The sequence below is a fragment of the Rhipicephalus sanguineus genome, chromosome 8 (assembly GCF_013339695.2).
Source record: "Rhipicephalus sanguineus isolate Rsan-2018 chromosome 8, BIME_Rsan_1.4, whole genome shotgun sequence".
In the NCBI taxonomy this organism is placed as follows: domain Eukaryota; kingdom Metazoa; phylum Arthropoda; class Arachnida; order Ixodida; family Ixodidae; genus Rhipicephalus; species Rhipicephalus sanguineus.
This window is the reverse complement of record NC_051183.1, coordinates 76,732,149-76,753,292: the sequence shown is the minus strand read 5'-3', so window position 1 is coordinate 76,753,292 and position 21,144 is coordinate 76,732,149. Positions and strand designations below refer to the sequence as shown.

General features: G+C 44.9%; 1 protein-coding gene across 5 annotated transcripts in view; it reads left to right on the top strand.

The window, feature by feature from the left end:
- LOC119402115 (SH3 and multiple ankyrin repeat domains protein 3) overlaps positions 1-21,144 on the top strand; it is a 209,979-nt gene that overhangs the window by 7,430 nt on the left and 181,405 nt on the right. For 3 of the 5 annotated variants that reach the window (XM_049418502.1, XM_049418503.1, XM_037669227.2), the window contains exons 1-2: positions 11,316-11,405; positions 21,041-21,130. The exons of 1 other annotated variant lie outside the window; for it this stretch is intronic. In XM_049418502.1, coding sequence (XP_049274459.1) covers positions 21,063-21,130 — 68 coding nt within the window. In that variant the 5' untranslated portion in view covers positions 11,316-11,405; positions 21,041-21,062. Of the gene's footprint in view, positions 1-10,894; positions 11,406-21,040; positions 21,131-21,144 lie in introns of those variants that run through there. One more of the 5 variants, XM_037669229.1, reaches the window with a different exon arrangement.

Sequence of the window (21,144 nt, the reverse complement as noted above, 5' to 3'; positions counted from 1 at the left end):
ATAAAACGGGCTACTCTTAAGTGGACGTGGAGGAGTCCTAATGGCGAAACTAAAAATGAAATAGACTTCATAATGTGTGCCCACCCGGGCATTGTACAGGATGTGGTAGTTAACAAGATCCGATGCAGTGACCATAGAATGGTAAGATCTAGATTTGGACTAGACTTGAGGAAGGAACGGCAGAAACTGATACGCAAGAAGCCGATTAATGAACTAGCTCTGAGAGGGAAAGTACAGGAATTCAGAGTTTCACTTCAGAACAGGTACGCCGCTTTAACCGAGGAAACCGACCTTAGCGTTGACGCAATGAATGATAATCTGACTACTATCATTAAGGAGTGTGCAGTGGAAGTCGGGGGTACAGTCGTTAGACAGGACACTGGTAAGCTATCCCAAGAGACGAAAAACCTTATTAACAAACGTCAAGCGATGAAAGCCTCAAATGCAACAGACAAAATAGAGTATAATATGGACAGAATTGAGCATGCTCTAAAGAACGAAAGAAGCCTCAAAGCTATGAAGACAAAACTGTGCATAGACAAAAATCAGATGTATGCATTAAGGGAAAAGGAAGGCAATTAAGGTCACAACCAATATGGATAGAATAGTTGAGGTAGCGGAAGAGTTCTGCAGAGATCTGTACAACAGCCGAGACAGTCAGGATGATAACGTAAGAAGCAGTAATAGCCCAGAGGAATCTGACATCCCACCAGTATTGACAGGAGAAGTAAAGAAAGCCCTAAAGAGAATGCAAAGAGGCAAAGCCGCTGGTGAGGATCAGGTAACATCAGACCTGTTGAAAGACGGTAGAGAGATGATGTTAGAAAAGCTGGCCACCCTGTATACGAAGTGTCTCTCGACGGGGAGGACACCAGAATCTTGGAAGAATGCCAACATCATCTTGATCCATAAGAAAGGGGACGTCAAGGACCTGAAAAATTACAGGCCCATCAGCTTACTGTCCGTTGTCTACAAGCTATTTACAAAAGTAATTGCTAACAGAATTAATACGACATTAGAGTTCAATCAACCAAAGGACCAGACAGGATTTCGTACAGGCTTCTCAACAATAGACCATATTCATACTTTCAATCAGGTGATAGAGAAATGCGTGGAATACAACCAACCCCTATACATAGCCTTCATAGATTACGAGAAGGCATTTTATTCGGTGGAGAACACAGCAGTCATGCAGGCACTGCGGAATCAGGGCATCGACGAAGCCCATGTAAACATAATGGAAGAAATCTACAGCGGATCCACAGCCACTATAATCCTCCATAAAGAAAGCGACAGAATCCCAATAAAGAAGGGCGTACGCAGGGAGACACGATCTCTCCACTGCTATTCACCGCGTGTTTACAAGCGGTTTTCAGGGCCCTAGATTGGGAAGAATTAGGGATAAGAGTTAATGGAGAGTATCTCAGTAACTTGCGATTCGCTGATGATATTGCATTGATGAGTAACGCGGGAGACGAATTACAGCTCATGATTACTGAACTGGATACGGAAAGTAGAAGGGTAGGTCTGAAAATTGATATGCATAAAACTATAGTAATGTGGAACAATCTTGGCAGAGAACAGCGTTTTGCGATTGGTGGCGAGACACTGGAAGTTGTAAAGGAGTACGTCTACTTAGGACAGGTAGTAACCGCGGAGCCGAAGCATGAGAGTGAAATAACCAGAAGAATAAGGATGGGATGGGAATCATTCGGCAAGCATTATCAAATCATGAATGGTAGTCGACCACTATCCCTCAAGAGGAAGGTATGTAACAGCTGCATCTTACCGGTACTTACCTACGGAGCAGAAACCTGGAGACTTACAAAGAGGGTTCAACTTAAATTCAGGACGACGCAGCGAGCGATGGAAAGGAAAATGATAGGTGTAACCTTAAGAGACAGGAAGAGAGCAGAGTGGGTCAGGGAACAAACGGGGGTTAAGGATATCATAGTTGAAATCAAGAAGAAGAAATGGATATGGGCCGGGCACGTAGCACGTCGGCAGGATAACCGGTGGTCATTAAGGGTAACTGACTGGATTCCAAGAGATGGCAAACGCGTGAGGGGGAGACAGAAAATTAGGTGGGTAGATGAGATTAAGAAGTTTGTAGGTATAACGTGGCAGCAGAAAGCACAGGACCGGGTTGATTGGCGGAACATGGGAGAGGCCTTTGCCCTGCAGTGGGCGTAGACAGGCTGATGATGATAATGATGATGATGATCCGTATATCCCGCTATCCAGCCCATTGTTAGAGTAGTGCAGGACCCCCTTGAAGAGCTGGCTGTGTTGGTGGGCAGAAAACAGCAGCTTCTCAGTTGCCACTGGTACCGTAGTGCCAGGCAGCGAGGTGAGGCGACCATATGGTGGTTCGCTGTTGGTTCGTTGCGCCTGGCAAACCTCACGATGATTAATTAAAGAACACGTTCTATCTCTCTCTGTCTCTGTGGCTATTTTTTCTTCCTCTTTGTCGCGGTCTTACATCTTCGTCTTCTTTCGCGTCGGTTGCGTGGCAACGATGTGCCGGAGAATAACGAAGTGGATCTTCTCCTGGATCTGGGGGACGATCGAAGGCACACGCCTTTCTTCCTATAAGCGGCGGCGGCTGTTGCTTCGTTTCTCGTCCTCTTGAAGCGGGCCGCGAGGAGCTTTGCTTTGCGGGACATAATCCGCCGAGACGAGCGGAGGTCGATATACCACCCGCGCAATGGTCGATGCCACGCGGTGCTCGTCGATGAAGAAAACACTGGACCGGCGACGCCTCGGGGCGGCGAGACGATTGATTTCGCCAGGCCGCCACAACATCTGCCATCGTCGAATTCACCGAACCTAGCTTCTCCATGGACCTTTCTTCTGCACACCTTTGCTTGTTCGTTCAGTTTAACGTTGTTGCTTGGAAAAAAAGATTTATTGACAATCTTCGCGAGACGTGGTGCATGTTTATGAGATAAACTTAGTGGTATGGCAAAAAAAAAAAAAGAAAACGCGAAATGCGGGACAGTGAAACGCACAAGACACGACGTTGTTCATCAAAGCGATTTTTTTTATTGAAAAGGCTGAAAATATACAGGCAGGGCACAAACGCTATCAAGTGTTTCACTGCCCCGTATTTCGCGCTGTTCTGCCATAATGTTCATGAACCACTTCGCCAACCTAAGAACCCTTGTAAACTTAGTGGTTGATTCCAGGGGCGTAGCCAAGGGGGGGGGGGGGGTTGGGGGGGTTCAAACCCCCCCCCCCCCGAAATTTTTCAATTTCGCTTGCGTATATATACACACACACATACAAACGCACGCACGAACATACATAAAGTATGGTTGAACCCCCCCCCCCCGAAAAAAATTTCTGGCTACGCCCCTGGTTGATTCATTCATTTGTGCGTTGTGTTTAACTTTCCGAAGCAACACTCGTGCGGCTGTAGTAGTTTACAGATAATATTGCCCTGTAACTATTTGATTGATTGGGTGACTAATTGATTGACTGACTGGTTGATTGGTTCGTTGTTTGATTGACTGACTGGTTTATTGATTGACTGACTGATTGATTGATTGATTGATTGATTGATTGATTGATTGATTGATTGATTGATTGATTGATTGATTGAAGTGATCTAAAGTCGCAAAGCAACACTGGTGCTGAGACAGACGTCTTGGTAGAGGGCTCTGTTTTAAATCCGACCACCATTGATTTCTAAGCACGTCTAAACCTAAGCACGCAAGGATTTGCGGCCGTTGCTGCAACGAGCATCGAACCCACGTCACTGTGTCCAGCACCAGAAAGCCCCATATACACCGTATAAGTCGCCACGGCTGTAGTGACGAGAAGAGTAATGGTGTCTGAAGGGGATCCGAGCCGATCACGGCGGTATATATATACGACGCCTTCATAAAGTGCTTTGCCGGAGGGTCTCGTCAAATATCGACTGAATGTGGCCAGGCCTGCCCTGCACGAGTATAGCCTCGAGGGCAAGGGGCGGAAGGGTTCATTTTTGCTAATTATTTTCGCACCGCCAGTATCCCTTCAATAAAAATTCTTGTAGACCCGCCTAAACTTTCTGAGAAAGAAACGTACCTCCCTACGCTTCTTTCATAAAATCTGCCTTACGAATCCTGCACTGAAACGCATTGTTCTTGCCACCTTGTTACTTTTCATCTCGAGTCGACCATAACTTCAAAGTTGAAGTGCCCTTCTACCAGGCCAACATGTACTTGCACTCTTACATGGCCAAGGCGTAATCCGAATGTGCCCTCCCCGCCTCCGTCGTCATCGACCCTGATTCAAGGCTGCCATTTTGAACTTGTAACACAACTCTTCTGTGTAACGTCACAAATAGCATTGACAATAGTTAAATAAATAAATAAATAAATAAATAAATAAATAAATAAATAAATAAATAAATAATTAAATAAATAAATAAATAAAATGAACAAAAAGCGCTTCGCGTTGTGAGGGCTTCCTCACCCAACTATTTCACGAATTGAATTTTTCGCGTTGCAGTTACTTGCGAATTGATCGGCCATCGTCTACAGAGCTGCTTCATAGCGTGAAAGGAAGCAGCCGTAAGCTTAATAAGGAAAAATCGGCAGATCCCACGCCTTGTGGGAAAGGGTTTCATGCGAAGCAATCAACGAGTCTATGCTGCATTTTTCGGCTTTGAGGCAAGAGTTACGGGGTGGATCGACGTGTTTTTTGTAAGCGTATTAGTTGTGTGCACATCGTGGCTTTACCAGGCACGTCGACTACATTGGCGTTTCAAGGATAACTCATAGTCTGACATAACGCCAGCACTTACTTTAGAGCACAGTCGTCAGTATTATCGAAACGAAGTGCACTTTATGGTGCAATGATGCGAATATCATACGTAACTTTCGTTAGCGTATTCCTCTGCCGTGGAGCAACGCTTGAATATAGCTTTCTGAATCAGAGGAATACCAATGTAATGTTTATTAGAGTTCTATAAAAGCGGAGCCAACACTGGAACCTTGACGTTAACCCGGCATGGCGCCTGTACCATAGGATAACATATGTACTGTTTATTGCTTTTTATAAAACTAGATAGCCAGCACCGCAACCACAATTGACGTTGCACTGATATTACGCCTGCACAGGGCCTTTTTTCGAAAGCAGTTTCAAGACGTGTCGTGGCTCTGTGGTAGAATACCTGATTGCCACCCAGAATGCTTGGGTTCAATTTCTGCTGGTATTCTTATTCTTTCCATTCGTCGGGTCAACGCTGCCGATATCGATTTTTCTTAACGCTCTCATTTAAATTACCTATGTCTGTTATCGCCATTCCTGGGAAGATATAAACTGTCAATCACTTGTGGCGCATACTCGTTTACCGTAGCCCGTGGTATGCGGTTATGTGCCACACGTTTCTGGAGGAAAGGGTTTGACGACGTACGCGACAGGATTTTCACATTATTCATGCCATGACTGGACATTCATAGTCGTCAGACCCCCTTACCCTCCCATGCCAATTTTGGTCTACATCAAGCTAAGGAGGCGATTACGAGAACACCCAGACGTAGGCGGCTAGATAGATAGATAGATAGATAGATAGATAGATAGATAGATAGATAGATAGATAGATAGATAGATAGATAGATAGATAGATAGATAGATAGATAGATAGATAGATAGATAGATAGATAGATAGATAGATAGATGAAAACACTCAAAGTGCCTGGGTTTCGCTAAGAAATGTTTCGCATTTAATAAGTTGTTACACATTGTGCAACGGCTTTGTCAATGTTAAACAAGCCTACAACGGTACATCCCTACTTTATTCTGAGTATTATAAATGCTTGCGAAACAATAAATGAATGCTTGTTTCTACGGTACAGATCACATAATAGTAATACTTGTCGGAACAAAGGCTATTTTAATGTCCGATAGACAAAAAACAAGCAAATTTGAACATAGCAGGGATGAAAAACAAGATAAATCGGGAAAACGTAAATGACCGTGAATTCTCAGCAGTAAATTTTAACTGAAATGTTTTGTCTAATATGGTTTGATTTTGCCGATAACTGCGTTCATTTACTGCGTAAGTTATTACCATCAATGTTTGTATAATCAACCGAGCGTGCCACTACAGTTCTCTTACTTTGGGACCCTCGCCTGTATATTTGTGATCTTTTACTGCTTTTTTGAACGTAATAAAATTGAATTGAACTTAAATTGAAATTGATGTCAAATTAAGTTCGGAGAGACGTACATCCTGTTTAAAATGAGCACGGTAATAGCTACTTACAATACATGCAAACATAATGAGCAACACCAAGTATCACAGGACGTTTTCTTACAAATATTAACGAAATACACAAGCACTTCACTAGTGCCACGCTTTGTGTCAGAATAAATGGCACGTATATTTCGTTCTTTTAGTTGGATTATAGGCGACGACTAGGCACAAGCAGTAAAGCGATCCGTTCAATGAACGACAGTTATTCAGACGATTCGGGATGAAAGTTAGCTGACGCCTGTTTGTTGATGTTGCAGCGTGCGCGGAAAATTACGGACATAAGATGCTTGCGAACTAATCGAAAAGCGTGTCTAATGTAATCTTTTCTGGAATAGAAGAGACAGCTTGGTAAAATCAGTGAGACTGCGGCTTGCGCGATTGGAGGCTGTGCGATTTTTTCAGCAGCTGCCTCTTGATTGCCCGCTTTTCAGTCCCGATAATTATACAGCCGGCCTATAGTCGCTCACGATATACCTTATTGATTATATTCCGAAATACTGCCTTTAGGACGAGGAAACGGCTTTGGAAATGTCAACATTATTTAATTTTAGTTTGTGTGAGTCAAAAGTGAAAGTAAACTGTACACAACTTGACGCTTAAAAATCTTACACAAGTAAAAGTTTTATATAAATCAACATATGTGTCAGTGATTATAAAGGGTGCGCCATAACTGTCAATTTAACATGCCATCGTTCCGATTTAGGGACAAGGCGACTGTGGACAGAAAAACCAAATTTTGTTTATACTGGATGGCGGCCTTTCCCAAAAGGAAAAAAAAAGAAACGTTTTCCTGTGTCATTATCAGTGCAACTTGGTTTGCGTTCGGCTTTGATTATCCCACAAGTTATTTTTATGGTTCATCATCAAAGCTGTACTAAACAGCACCGTACTTTTCGTTCGCTACGAAAGTTGTTCATTCTCTACAGATGAATCCACTTTAAAGGAGGGAGCCAAACAATGGAAACACAGTGTGCTACGCAGCTTATTCAAACAGGGATAAAGCTCCTCAGTCTGGCTAACCGACGTTTCGATAGGTGGATGTTTCTTTGTGAGACGCGCCCTGTCATCCTTGGCATGTTAGTATTAGAAGTGTCAGTCCCTGACGTCACGTCACGGGGTGCCGCTGTCGGTACGTGCTATGTGCGAGTGAAGAATCTGGAAAGGAAATGAGCGTGGTCATTTCACTCAAGAGATATCAAGGCACCTTTGGCAGGGATAGGTCCACCTATCGAAACGTCAGCCGGATTGTCTGAGGAACACTTTTCCCGTTTATATAACCTCTATAGAGAAATGCATGTCTTGCTAATGTTGGCAATGTACACTTCCAATTGCATGCATGTGCTTGTATGCGCGTTTACATCAGCAGCAGACGTCTATAAAAGCGTACAAAGCATACAAAGACACTATAATCTACTCACAAAAATTATACGTCTAATGCTTGTGTAATTTTGCTTATTGTACCGAAGGGCTCAATCGTCCGGAGAGAGGCAAGATTCGTGTAAGCACGCACTTTGCATGAAACGCAACGATGTCTTTGCGCACTCACACTCACAGACTCGAGCCACACCCGCTGTGAAACAGTAATGGTTGTCTCCATGCGGAAAAAAAACTGTCCGTTAGTAATCTTGCCGACAGACTGGCCATAAGGAAAGTACGTCCGTTATGTCTCGTTTGTTCGCGGCGTTAGTAGCGACTATAAAAAAAAAAAAAAAACTAACGAGAGACGTGCGCCCAAGCGTGCAGTTGCTCTTCAGTTTCATATTCACTCTAAGAAAAAAATAGCCCTTTGACTCTTTTTTTAGCCCTGACTTGCGACATATATGTCTTTCTTTAGAGAAACATTAAATCTCTTTTGGAGTGACTTGCGTCCCAGGACTCTTCAAAGAGAGTATATAACGATCTCCAATGAGAGTTCACGTTTCTTTTTTAAGAGAGTTATATATGTGGCAAGTCAGGACTAAGAAAAAAGAAGAGTGGAAGAACTCCTTTTTAGAGTAGCACTAAATCGTCACTCTTATGAAAAAAAAAACAAAAAAAAAAACGAATCAACTTAGGTGGATCAATTATTCTTTTAGAACACTATTGTAACATTCGTCATCATGTGTAGAAGATAAAATGAAGGTCAGTGTTTAACTTTGAAATTTCGCTCGAGTATCTCTGCACATGGACGTCGGCGTGAGGTCACGGACTTCAATGTGTTCTTTCGTGCTTTTGCCACAGTTGAACAAAAATCTTCCGAATTTCGATGGAGGGTAAATGCTAGAGGCCTATGTACAGTGCGATGTCAGTGCACGTTAAAGAACACCACATGGTCGAAATTTCCGGAGCCCTCCACTTTGGCGTGCCTATAATCATATCATGGTTCTGGCACGTAAAACCCCAGATATCATTATTATTAAAATTTTCTGAAACTTAGCATGTTAAATCTATGGTACCCTCAGATGAAAATGCACTTCATTTTTACTGATTAAGAACTACGTTATCCCCGGTAAATGCAGGAACTTCAGGGTGACGCCGCCATCTGCATTTTTCTTTAATATTCTTGCTTACCTTCTTGCGGCAAGGGTTGTCCTTTTGGTATTGTGAAAGAGTAATTTGCTAATACGGGAAAAATCGCTTTTCTATTTAGTGTCCCTTCAAGTCGTGTCAGATGCGAACAACATTAAGCCAAATATTCAAGGTATCACAAGTTAACAAAGCAAGAGCGTCACATAAGACCCTGTTGCACGAAATCCTGTACGAGTATTCAAATAGTCTACTGCGCTATCTATTCAAGTGAGAGTACGTGTGCCCATTTCAATGTTATCTACCTACAACACAAGCCGTTTCAGCGGCAATGCATTGTAAGGTGAAGCAATGATTCATCGATAGGAGCAGGACTAGGTTATCGCACGATGTCCATTACTTGTGCATTGCATGTAGTATTGCGAATCTTTTAAGGCTTTTACACATCTATAACTCAATGTCAAATCCGATTCTAATTCCTAACCTTCTTAAAAAGAAAAAAAGAAAGAATGAAAGCTTTTCACGTCAAATATAATTTACCGGAAGAACCAGCAACAATGAAGTGAGGATAATATTTCTAATTATCTCCAAGCATCTCGGCTAGAGTACTTGTCCTATGCGGCTCCATGCTTACAAATTCTGCGAATTTCCAGTTCACAGTTGCTACGTACACATTGAAATATTGCGCAATGAACAAATCTAAACTTAATTCTACATGGATTTATTCGTTGGGGACAAGAAAATCTTTTATGATGCTCGTCATCGCTGAAGTAATGCGTTTTCCTGGAAAATTAATTGCGGCATATGACACATCAATGTCCTTGTTTACGAGAACGATTCAGAAGCATCGCTTACGTTACTTGGAATGTGTCCCAGATTTGTTACTAAAGGGCTAGGTCATACATGAATTATCAGTCCATTTAATCCTTTGTTGACTAATTTATTTATACGAACCAATTGAGGCCACAGAAACGATGAGCGCATACTGTTGATTTTCTGCAAGTGCAATGCTGGGGCTGTGCGTTTAAGCAAGTCGTCCTGTGCATCGGAACACTAAACGTGTGTCCGTTACACTTTAAGCTTTCTCGCCCTTGTCACACCATCGTTACGCATCAGTAACGAGCTGAACTTTCCTATCAAGTAACGACAATTTCGTGATCATTCTCTCTTCTGTGATATAGGTGGCCTCACTATGAGAACTGTCCACTGCCAAAATTTGAAGTTCCCTGCTCTGCGTACATTTGAAAAATTACGCAAACCAATAAATAAATTACATAATCCATCACAGATTATTTATTACTCAGCTAAACAACATCTCAGTCTGCATGCAAATTAAACAGATGTTTCTGACTTTATACTTTGAAAGAAGGAGGGGAATCTATGTCATTTTCATGTGTACGTCTCTGCCGACGTGCCTTAGTAATGTCAGTCCAGATGTTCTCTGCGTCGTTTTCTATAGTGGGTCATATACGTGCTGAACAACTAACATGTGTACTACTGCAGTAATTCGGTGCACACAGCAAGACACGAGTGCTACGACACACGTGCTAGAATTATTGCTTCCTATACGACCCATCCAAGAAACGGCCAAGAAAGAAACGCCCGTACTACAGTCGCGGCATACTCCGAGCGAGGATAAAAAGAGTGGGAGAGAATTACCGGCGTCGTAAAGGCCGCTCATTGCCCTTTTGCATCACACGAGACGCCGCGCGCGCAGCGCATTGAACGGCGCGTTACGGGTTACCGTCGAGTAGGCCCGATAAGAAAGAATAAAGACGCCGAAGCAAGTCGTCGAAAAAGACAAACAAAACCCTTATACTACGATCGCAATCACGGAGGGAAGGGCGGCGCTCGGCGGGGAGTACGGAATTTGCGGCCTTCCTCGGAACAGCCGAGCGTGCAACAACGTCAAAGCAGCGGCCAAATTTCGCTTTCACCCCTCGGAGACCCTCCTCTGCCGAGCGGCAGCCAAGCGACCGGCGTGTAAATCGATTGCCTACCAGCGTAGTGCGCGTTCCCACCGGCAGGCGGCGCGCCAGTCGCGTCGCGCGCGCATGCGCACGACGTCACGTTTCCCCGGTGGCGCCGCTCGCGCGCGCGTGTGTTTCGTTTCGTCTGCTCCTGCGGGCGACCGCTGCAGACGAGAAGAGCCCGGCGCGCCTGCGTAGTCGGAGCCGCAGTGTGCGCGCGTGCCTGCTGGCTGTTTCTTTTTTGTCGTGGGCTTTCTGTTTGCGGCGCAACGCGGTTTGTTTCTCCTGACGACAGGAGCCTGCACACGTGTTCTCGATTCCGTGTTGTTACGATTCCTCATTTGTTATTTTATTGTTCGTGCGTGTCCGAAATTGTGTGAGTGCTTGAGTGGCGTTAGGGGGTGTTGAAAAAGGTGATACAGAAACCGACGCCTTTCGTGGCGGCGTGCGATCGTCGACAACGTCGTTCCTGGAGAACAACATCGAAGTTCAGTGGATTTTACGACACGACGACGTAATGCCCAGGACGGCGTAAAGAAGAAACAAGAAAATGAAGTATTACCCTCCTTGTTGTTCATCGACGACGCGCTTGCACCTGACCTCAAACTCGACTGAGCTGGAGCTCCCGGGATCGCGGCGCCAGCGCTGCGCCACGCTAGGATTTTGATCGAACATTTTGACGGGTGAGTCGGAAGGCTCCGAAGCGACGCCTCCCAGACGCCTCTCTTGTGTTTCGTTTGTGTTGTTTTATATTCCCCGTGTCGATCTCTTTTTGTTTTTTAGACGTCTGCGTGCGTGTCCGTTTGAGTAGCAGACGACGCCGTGCAGCTGCTGCGAGCGGGCTTGTGACGACGTATTCGCGCGAAGAGCGATATCGCTTGTCGTCGCACAGCCTGTTTCCACAGCGTCGTCATTATTTAAACCGCTAACGTCGAAGTGGGGCTGGTTCGATCGGCAATTAATGCAAGCGTGTCGGGCGCGAGCGCTTTCTTACAGTGCTTGGGAGGTATTCTGAGGTCGTGAAGTTTCGCGTGTGCAAGTGAATGCGAAGCGTGCTTTTGATACAGCCTGTAATGACCGCTGTTCACGTAGCGCAAAGACATTACACAGGACAACAGCGCTCTTCTTCTTCCCTTTGTACTGTGCATTGCGCTACGTGAACAGTTATGCATTACAAACAAGCCCGACTTCACAGACTTGTAATTATCTTCTCGAGAGCTTAGATGGACCTCAATTTAACTTTTGACATGCAAGAAAAGACCGAAGACACGCACACATAATGCATGTGGCTGACACAACCGCTTCTACGCATTCTGTGCGCGTGTTTGACGTTGTACTTTTAAAGTTCAATTATGTAGACACTAACAAAAGCCAAATCCTACTCGTGAAATCACATTGCCAGGCGAAATATATAATTCCTGAATCATGTAATTGGCGAAATATATAATTGCCAGCGAAATGAGGTAATTATATATGTCATTACATTGGACACTGGCTGTTCTTCTGTTCACAATATTAACAGAACACCTTTCTCAAATCCTAACGTACATAACCCTATTAATAAGGTATCACTTTTCTACGCCGCAACATCTTGTCCCGTTTTCAGCGAAGTTCCGCGCAGAACGCATTCTTCAAAATGAGCATGTTGTAACATACAATAGCAGCACTGCTAACGTGTTCAGTGCTTATCGTGATTGCACATCCAGCTCGATAAACTGTGCTTACGATGTTCTGTAGCACACCGTTTAGTGTTATATGGTGTTGGCACGTAATCATTATAACCACCTGTACCTGCCTAAAAACTGTACCGGCGCCAGTGACATGCGCGAGAGCATGGCCATGTCTGTCACTCACCTCGCCGTTACGTTATTTCCGGATGTTTTTACGAGGCGACCGTTGAACGCATCCCGGAGCTCCACAGAGCGTGATGTTTGCATCGCAGTCTGCAGCTGTGGTGTCACTGACATTTCACGCCGAGGAGCCACAACTCTCGTGAAAGCAATTTACGTCAACGAGCTGCCAGGTAGATACAGCCGAACACGTCAGCAGCGCGTCTACCTCATATAGGCCTCGCCTGCATAACACAGTTTCTTTGAACGCCTTCGAGACTACTGCGTAATGGAAAACTGTCACATACTTTATGTCAAAGAGAGACCCTTCTTTGCATTATCTTGATGAACGGCCTATCGACTACTGCGTAATGAAGAGAAGGGTGTAAGACCAACATTGAAATTATGGCGGCGAACACCTGATCATAGCACTTAGCAACCAGGCAGCACGCCACATCAAGTAATGCCAAATAAACACTGCGCTGCCTGAGCAAGATTCAACATACAAAGAGGGGGAGGGGGGCGAGTATGCGGTAGTAGGCGCATATATTTGTCTACATCGGTGACACTGGAACATCGATGAATTTTAGTTTGCGGTTTTCGTACCATTTTCATTCACAGTCATCACGTTTACTGATGTGCACTTAAGAGCTACGCCCCGAGTCGACAATTGCAGTGTCAGGTTCTAAGCTTCTCGTTGATTTTATCTTGTTTTGATTCACGTGATAAGGAAATCGACTTTGGTGCCGAATAAATTATTGCATATAAAAATGGATCAATCATAGTAATCACGCGTGTGTGCTGAGACGAATTGCGTCGTAACTAAGACTCGTTTAAAACTTGAAAGGATTAAGCGTAATAAATAGCAGCCAGAGAAAGTCTCAAGCAAAAAGCTTCGACAAATCGTCGTATTGACCATTGCACTAATACTACAGCTGAACCACTTCAACGGCAGAGTGTACTTTACACTCTGAAAACTGGAGAGAGCATCGCGGGACTGAAAAGGGGGCCGATCATGCTTCGAAACGCCGTTTAACTCTCGCAAAACATCGGAACGGAGTGAATTGCATTGTTTACTCCTTTAAGAAGCGAGAGAGTGCAATGTTTCTGGTACTCCGTTCTTCTGAGGGGGAGTTAAATTCCAATTCCGCTGTCGCGGCTGTCGTGAGTAAAACGCGGCTTATACTTTTTCTTCAGCTTGCATGGAACACGTTTCGGAACATGGCGATGTACAGGGGAGATCAAAAGTTCCCAGGCTGCGCTGCCATAGGAATACATGAAATAGTGGCTTGGGAACTTTTAACCACCCATGTACATCTTGCGCGCATGATTATCCAGGGCGTTCATAGAGCTTAGATTTGTACTTGAAGTCAATATAGGCGCAAAAATGCCAAGCAGTATTACGCAATGCACCGTGGACGAAGTTAATAACTAAGTTCGTTTGGGACGTTAAACGCCAACAATAAAATAAATAAATAATTTTAGAAGAAAGTTTGCGCATAACTTTGTTCTCAGAAGTTCCCGACTTTGCCGACATTCGGATATTCTGTAAATGAGACAAACCGCAGCCACAAGCGCTTGTATAACGCATAAATACTAATACGCAACTTGGCAATCGCTCCATTTTACTATCTCTTTGCTACTGCAGGACACGTAGAAGCCCGAACGCGGGGACGCAAGTTTCGTTATCAGCCGTAAAAAAAAAGATATGTGAATATGCAAGCCTGCAGGTGATGGTAGCATAATGTCGGCACTCACTGTACTTACTCCGCACGATAAGATATGCACGGATATGGAACGTTTTCCGCGCGCTCTTCAGACCATTGCTCACTGGTAAGTTGACGTGCGAGCGGGAACATTAGGAAAATTGTGTCGCTGTTTCCCTCTAATAATGGCTCGCACCCACCTCAGGAGGATCGGTCAGAAAACACTGATGAGTCAGATAATCGGTCACATGTAAACACCAACAACGTCTTCTTGTTAATGAGACAGGACATGCAAACACGGACACGAGAGAGAAGTCAGGACACCACTACTTTCTCTTGAGTCCGTGTTTGCACGCCCTGTTTTTTAACATGAATACGTACCGACAAACTCACCTCTATGTTCTTCTAACGTCTTCTCCAACTTAGCGTGCGAATAATGTTTGAGCAATGAGGTTCAAGAGAAGATTATAGAGTCGTCGTAAATGCTGAAAAGCGGATTTTGTAAAGATGACGAAAAGAAAATGGGGGGGAGGGTTAAGGGGACCTTACATACCTTATATATCTTCAAACGGAAGGAAGCGCCAACACCTTTTCAGTATCCTGCAAGACGTGTACAAAATAATTTCATCTTCACGCGTTTTCAGCGTCACCAATAGGAAATTAACACCGCGCACCCTCCTGGAGCTGTTCCCAAGCTGAGGGGGGGGGGGTATTCCTACATAGGCACAGTCACGACGTTCAATATTTGCATCCCTTACGAGCTCGGTGCAATGTGCTCTAGCAGCAGTATAGAAGGCAGAGGGAAGGAGGCGAAGGAAAGAAAGAGACGGCTATATAAGAGGGGTGTGTGGCTAGAAGCACTGTACACGGTGCAAGGGAAAGGTGAAGGAGAAAGGGAGAGGGCGAGGGGGAGCGAGAGAGGGGAGGGGGCGTTATGCGAACGTGTGGGGGGACCCCTGCCGTCTCACGAGCTGGGCACGTTTTCGCATCACGTCTCCTGCGCCGCTTAGTAAACTACAGCTTTTATTTCACGCAGTTCTCTCTCTCTCTCACTCTCTCCTTCTGTGTTTTTCGTTTAATCTACTGGCCACGTTTTCTTTCTGCGCACGAATAACCGGTGTCTGCACGCAGGTGGTCGCCTGCTGCCGCAGTGTAAGCGAACGAGGAACTTTACCCCTTCCCTCCCAATACCGCCCCGGCCGAACGCCGTCGAACTTGTTCTATTGATTCGTTCCCGTTTTATTTATTGATTGATCGATAGGTTCTAGCAACCAGCCCGTTCCTCACCCAACGTAAACTCGTCGAATGTTCTTTTTTTTTCGTTTCTTCTTCTAAAGTGATCATAAAGAGAAATATTAGGTTACCGGCTACAGCGGGTAGAAATGAGTCTTCGCGAGAATGCATGGTATATACTTAACAAAATCTGTTGCTGGGCTAGTTGGCTTATAATCTTAAATACCGGATAGTGCGGATTGACACACAGGACAGATAAAGAACACTGATGCACAGGACAAGCGCTATGTGCTATGGGACAGCGCTTGTCCTGTGCATGAGTGTTCTGTGTTGAATCCTCGCTATCTGGTATTCAAGAGTATGATATATATGCCTTCATATTGCAATCGCTGCAAGTTGAACGGATGGTTTTCCAAGAAGGACCGCGGGCAGTGCGCAGGGAAGTCTTTCACATTCCTCTAAATTTTCTGCAAATGTCTGGATTAAGCGATTGACCACAATAAGCACATTCCTATCACAGCACAGAACTTGCATACAACTGCACATTCAATAATTCCAGTAGCTGTTTAAAGTACACTGTGAATTGAAAATGTTTTTGTTTATTAGTTGGACCGCGCCACAACCGTGATAACTTTGTGGCGCCTTCATATGCTCTTCCCCTCTTTCACTCTCTTTCTCTTTCACAAGTACAAGGTAGCCAACCCGAAATCTCCTCCAGTTAACCTTCCTGTCATTGCTTTATTACTTTTCTCTTCAAATACATGTCCGTCGCGATCACAACGCGTCTTCGCTCGTTCTAACGCTGATAGGCGTTCTAAAGGCCTGACCACACGTATACGCGTTGCAGCGCGTGTCGTGTAGACTCGTCGACGCGCCCTCTCCCTATGAAGGGAGGGGGCGCGCCGCTACACGAAGCTGCGCGCCCTCTCTATCCATAGGGAGAGACCTCGGCGACGAGTCTACACGGCACGCGCTGACGCGCTGCAACGCGCGCATGTGGTCAGGCCTTAACGATGACGTGCAAAAGCATACGTAACAGACCCTAATGTACATTTTTATTTTTTTGTTTATGGAGATCCCCAAGCGAAACTAACCCTGAATGGAACTCGGATTTGTCTCACGCATTTGATTGCTACGAAGCTTAGGGTTTGCCCCGCCACGGTGGTCTAGTGGTTATGGCTCTCGAATGCTGACCCGAAGGTCGCGGGATCGAATCCCGGCCGCGGTGGCTGCATTTTCGATGGAGGCGAAAATGTCGGAGGCCCGTGTACTTAGATTTAGGTGCACGTTAAAGAACCCCAGGTGGTCGAAATTTCCGGAGCCCTCCACTACGGCGTCTCTCATAATCATATCGTGGTTTTCGCACGTTAAACCCCGGATGTTTTAAGCTTAGGGTTCAATGTGAGACAAGAGCGAAGGAAACCATATATTGACGATGATTTATTATCGCCCGTGTAGCAGACAATATACTTGAGCGAGCTAAACGTAAACAACGCTGGCGGCGACTTCGAATAACCTTTATTTCGGTTAGACCAGGAGCTCTCCCACGTGTAGGCACACTATGTAATCACGTGAGAGTCATAGAGTCATAAAGATAGCGGCGTGATACTTACGAATGTCACTCGAAGGATTGTCGTGGCAAGCGCAGCTGCTTGACTGCTCGTAAACATTAGAATGAGCGCATCCCAAAGTATTGCTACGGATGTGCGCGAGTCGCGCGCCTTGGGGAAGTGTGAAGGAAAACAAAGAGAGCTAGATTGTTGGCAGCCTAAGGATCTTGATCGTGCACCCAAATTCAACTACAAGGGCATTCTTTCTTTTGGTGCCCGTTGCGTTTCACCTCCGTCGAAATGAGAATACCGCCACCGGGAATCGAACCTTCACCTTCGGTATTGGTAGCGCAACGCTCGCCGTAGTCGTTAAGCCACCAGTACTGGTGTGCACCTCAATGGATAATCTCAGAAATGCACACGGTAGGCAGTGCCAATGCATGAGGTGACACGTTAATTTCCTTTTCCTGCAGCCAACGAATCGTGGTAGCTGTCGCAGCCCACAGTTGCAGAGAATTAGCACGGTATAACCGGATAGACTTTTCCGTTTTTTCTTCTTCCGAAAAGTTAAGCTAGCTTTGCTGTATTGCAGTTTACCCGGATGTGCGCAGTTGAAATAACGTCAGACATTGCAGCAAAGCTACTGGTTTGCAAAAGAAAAAGAAAATTAAGTGGAACAAACATGATAGAAATTGCTCGTCCATCGGCATCCGCTAATCCTTCCGTGTGTCTCGCCGGTTTCGTGAAATTATCCCGGTTGGATTAGTGACGCCAAATGAGAAAGCTGTTGCTGCCTTCTCTGCGATCGGCTGGCCGCTTTTGCTTCTTGACTGACTTACACGATTCGCAGCTTTTTTTTTTTTTCTGCACACCAGGAGATACGGTGAGAACCTGTCACGGGCCAAGTGCAATATGCCAACTTGATTTATGCTGTGAATCTAGAAATACGAGAGGAATTGAGTAACAAATCTTCGGATCGGCTACACCGCTCACAAGATGTGAGGAAATCAAATCAATATTGAAGGTTTTATGTGTGTGTGTACGTATGGGCTCTGACACCTTCTGTCATAGCGTCACACCGCCACCTTATGTAACACCCCCCTCGTTTGGTCCTTAAGGTAATAAAGTGAAGTCACAGTATTTCGCATAATGCAGTGTTTTTCACATAAAGGAGCGTCAAGCAGCACCTCTAAGCCCGTTCGATCAGTGTAGTTCCGCACCTCTAAGTCCTGGGCCCGCATTAAAAAAAGTTCTTACGCTCGAATCGTTCGCAAGAGGGAATTCGAGCCAATCCTAGTTCATTACATGTTATTAGCAAAAAGGCCGATCACTCGCATGGAACGTTTACAAAAGAAAATATTTCGGCTCCTAATTTTCCACGACTAAACTCATGCCATTGTGAAGTTGTAGGCTGTCAGTGTTGCAGCCCCTACGATTTATGGACACCGTGTTGCGGCTCATATGGAACGCGACTGTGCGTGGCGTGGCTTCCTTGCGTGGCGTGGCGTCCTTGCGTGGCACCACGCTTGCGAGCTAGAGGCAAGGACGGATGCCCAGTGTTAAACACACGTGGCTGCCACCTCTTCCACATTTTATTCTTTCTTTCTTTCTTTCTTTCTTTCTTTCTTTCTTTCTTTCTTTCTTTCTTTCTTTCTTTCTTTCTTTCTTTCTTTCTTTCTTTCTTTCTTTCTTTCTTTCTTTCTTTCTTTCTTTCTTTCTTTCTTTCGGAAGCTTTCCTATTTTACTCTTCTTGAGGGGCTAAACTTTCCGTGAAAGCTGCGAAAAACAGAACAGGCCTATTGGAAGTTTCATTCCCAAAAGGAAACTCCACGCTACCGAGCAAACAACACGGGACATATCGGAAGGGTTGTTAGCCGACGTACAAGGTACCGCATTCCAGGACGCTTAGGAAAATCTCCCGAGCTAAAGCGTGCCGCCGTTCGACGTACGCGTGACTCATTCTTTCAAAGAGTAACACTGTGTGCGTAGAGATGACGTCACACGTGCGATGAGGAAAGCGCGCGAGAATTCGCGCGCCAAAGCGATGCTGACACGATAGGATATCGGGTTTCTCTTTATCACGCGGACGTGATCGAAAGTCCGCAAACACGCACGCCGTCACTATGGAGAAAACGGAGCAGCTAGGTGCGTTTGAACTCGCGTTCTTCTATAGATGACCTGATGGCGCAGGAAGACACATTGTGCTCTTGTCCTGGGTGCCGTGAAAGTGGTGATTAGAAGAATCGATGTCCCCCATGCTGTGAATACCGAGGTACTGGATGATCTGTTGTAACCTGTAGGTGAGCTGTATCGATGTATTGTTGAAACCTGATTCCATTTGTGTCATGATACGAACTCCAGGGGTTCCGATTCGCTGTCAAAGCGATCGCTGCTAAGGCCGCTTATGAAACACGTTATCATTGTCACCAATATGACCTGATAACGCTTGCCGGAGCTAACTGGGTAAACCGGTCTTCCTGTCCCACACACCGAGGCTGTTAGTAACTTCATGTAACCTCCATGTGAAGCGGATGTACGCGCTGCTGAGGCTTCTGTAGCCATACTTGTAATTTGCGACCTGAGATAATTCGGCAAGCCTATTTTTCTATACTTAACTCTGAGAATATTTGGATAACCTCATGTAACCTCCAGGTGAACCGAATGTACGCGCTGTTGAGGCTTGTGTATCCACATTATAAACTAAAGATTGCAATTTGCGATCGCAGACAATCAGGCAAGCATATCTTCCTATAATTCACAGTGAGAATATGCGCGTAACCTCATGTAACCTTTAGGTGAAGCAAATGTACGCGTTGTCGATGTATGTGTGCCTATAGGGAGAACTTCAGGCTTCAATTTGCGAATTAAAGGTCGCTGTATATATGTTAATGATGGACGTTATCATCACCAGCAGTACTCTATTGCCTTACTGACGATGATAACGTGCCCTTGACACGGATGACTAAGATAACCTCGTGTAACCTTTAGGTGAGCAGAATGTGCACGTGACCGATAAGTGTGTCTCCGTGGTGGGAACCTGAAGTGCCGATTCGCAGTCAGGGCGATCGCTGTAATGGTGCTAATTATGCGCATCGTATCAGCAGTAAGATTTTCACGTGAGACAGTGGCAGGGATCGTAATTATTTGTGCTTTGTAAAAGAAGTGACGGTGCGTAGCAGAGAGCAGGTAAACGGATATGGACGAGTCGCCTGTTTTTGTTTAAACTTCGAAATACGCGTTGAATATGGGACAGTGAAGTTTTTGTACCGGTCATTTATGTTTCAGATTCATCAGCAGCTCGCATTTGCCGGCCTAAATATTTGTAGTGCAGCCGAGCAGTTAGATTCTAGTGGCTTTGCTTGGTAGCTCATTACGTTGTAACAGTTGAAGTTAGATATGAGGAAAAAGTGCCATAGGAAAGCGAACTGTGAAGGCGTGGTTGAAATGACAAAGACTGGCGCTACAGCACTGTTAGTTATCTTCTAAAATGCATCGAGAAATTATAATTTACTTTTTATACTTGTAGATGTTGTTTGGAAAGCAGTCTTTTTCCCTTTTGGTTCTCCAGAGCAAAAAGAAAACAACTTACGTTTACCTTTTGTTATTCTGCCTGTTTGGTACTTGATTTTGTCTTTTTGCTTGCCGATATTTTTGGTTTTGCTGTGATTTAATTTTTGACAATTACGAACATCTAATTATATGTTCTTTGTCCTTCTTCGAGATTTCTTCTTGAATAGTTTCATAACGCCTTTTTTTTTTCCTGGATCGTCTCGGGCGTCACTAATGAGGATTCAGTGCTGCCGACGATTCATGTATAAGGAAAAGATAGTCTAAAATAATCAGTACTACCTGATTTTACGATCACTCTATCTAATTTTTTTCTTGCTGTTCTTCAACAATCTTAACTATCGATCACTGCAGGAACCAAATGGGGTAAGCAAACCTTGAACACTGGTTAAAGTAACGTTTAATGCTTAGATCGCGCGGTTTGCATTTTCAGCTCGCTTCGCCAAATACCAGGCATGGACGGAGATGTCTCTGATGAATCCGAGAATCTTGGCAACTTTCGTCGATGGCGACCCTGCAAGAAGTAAGTGATCAGTT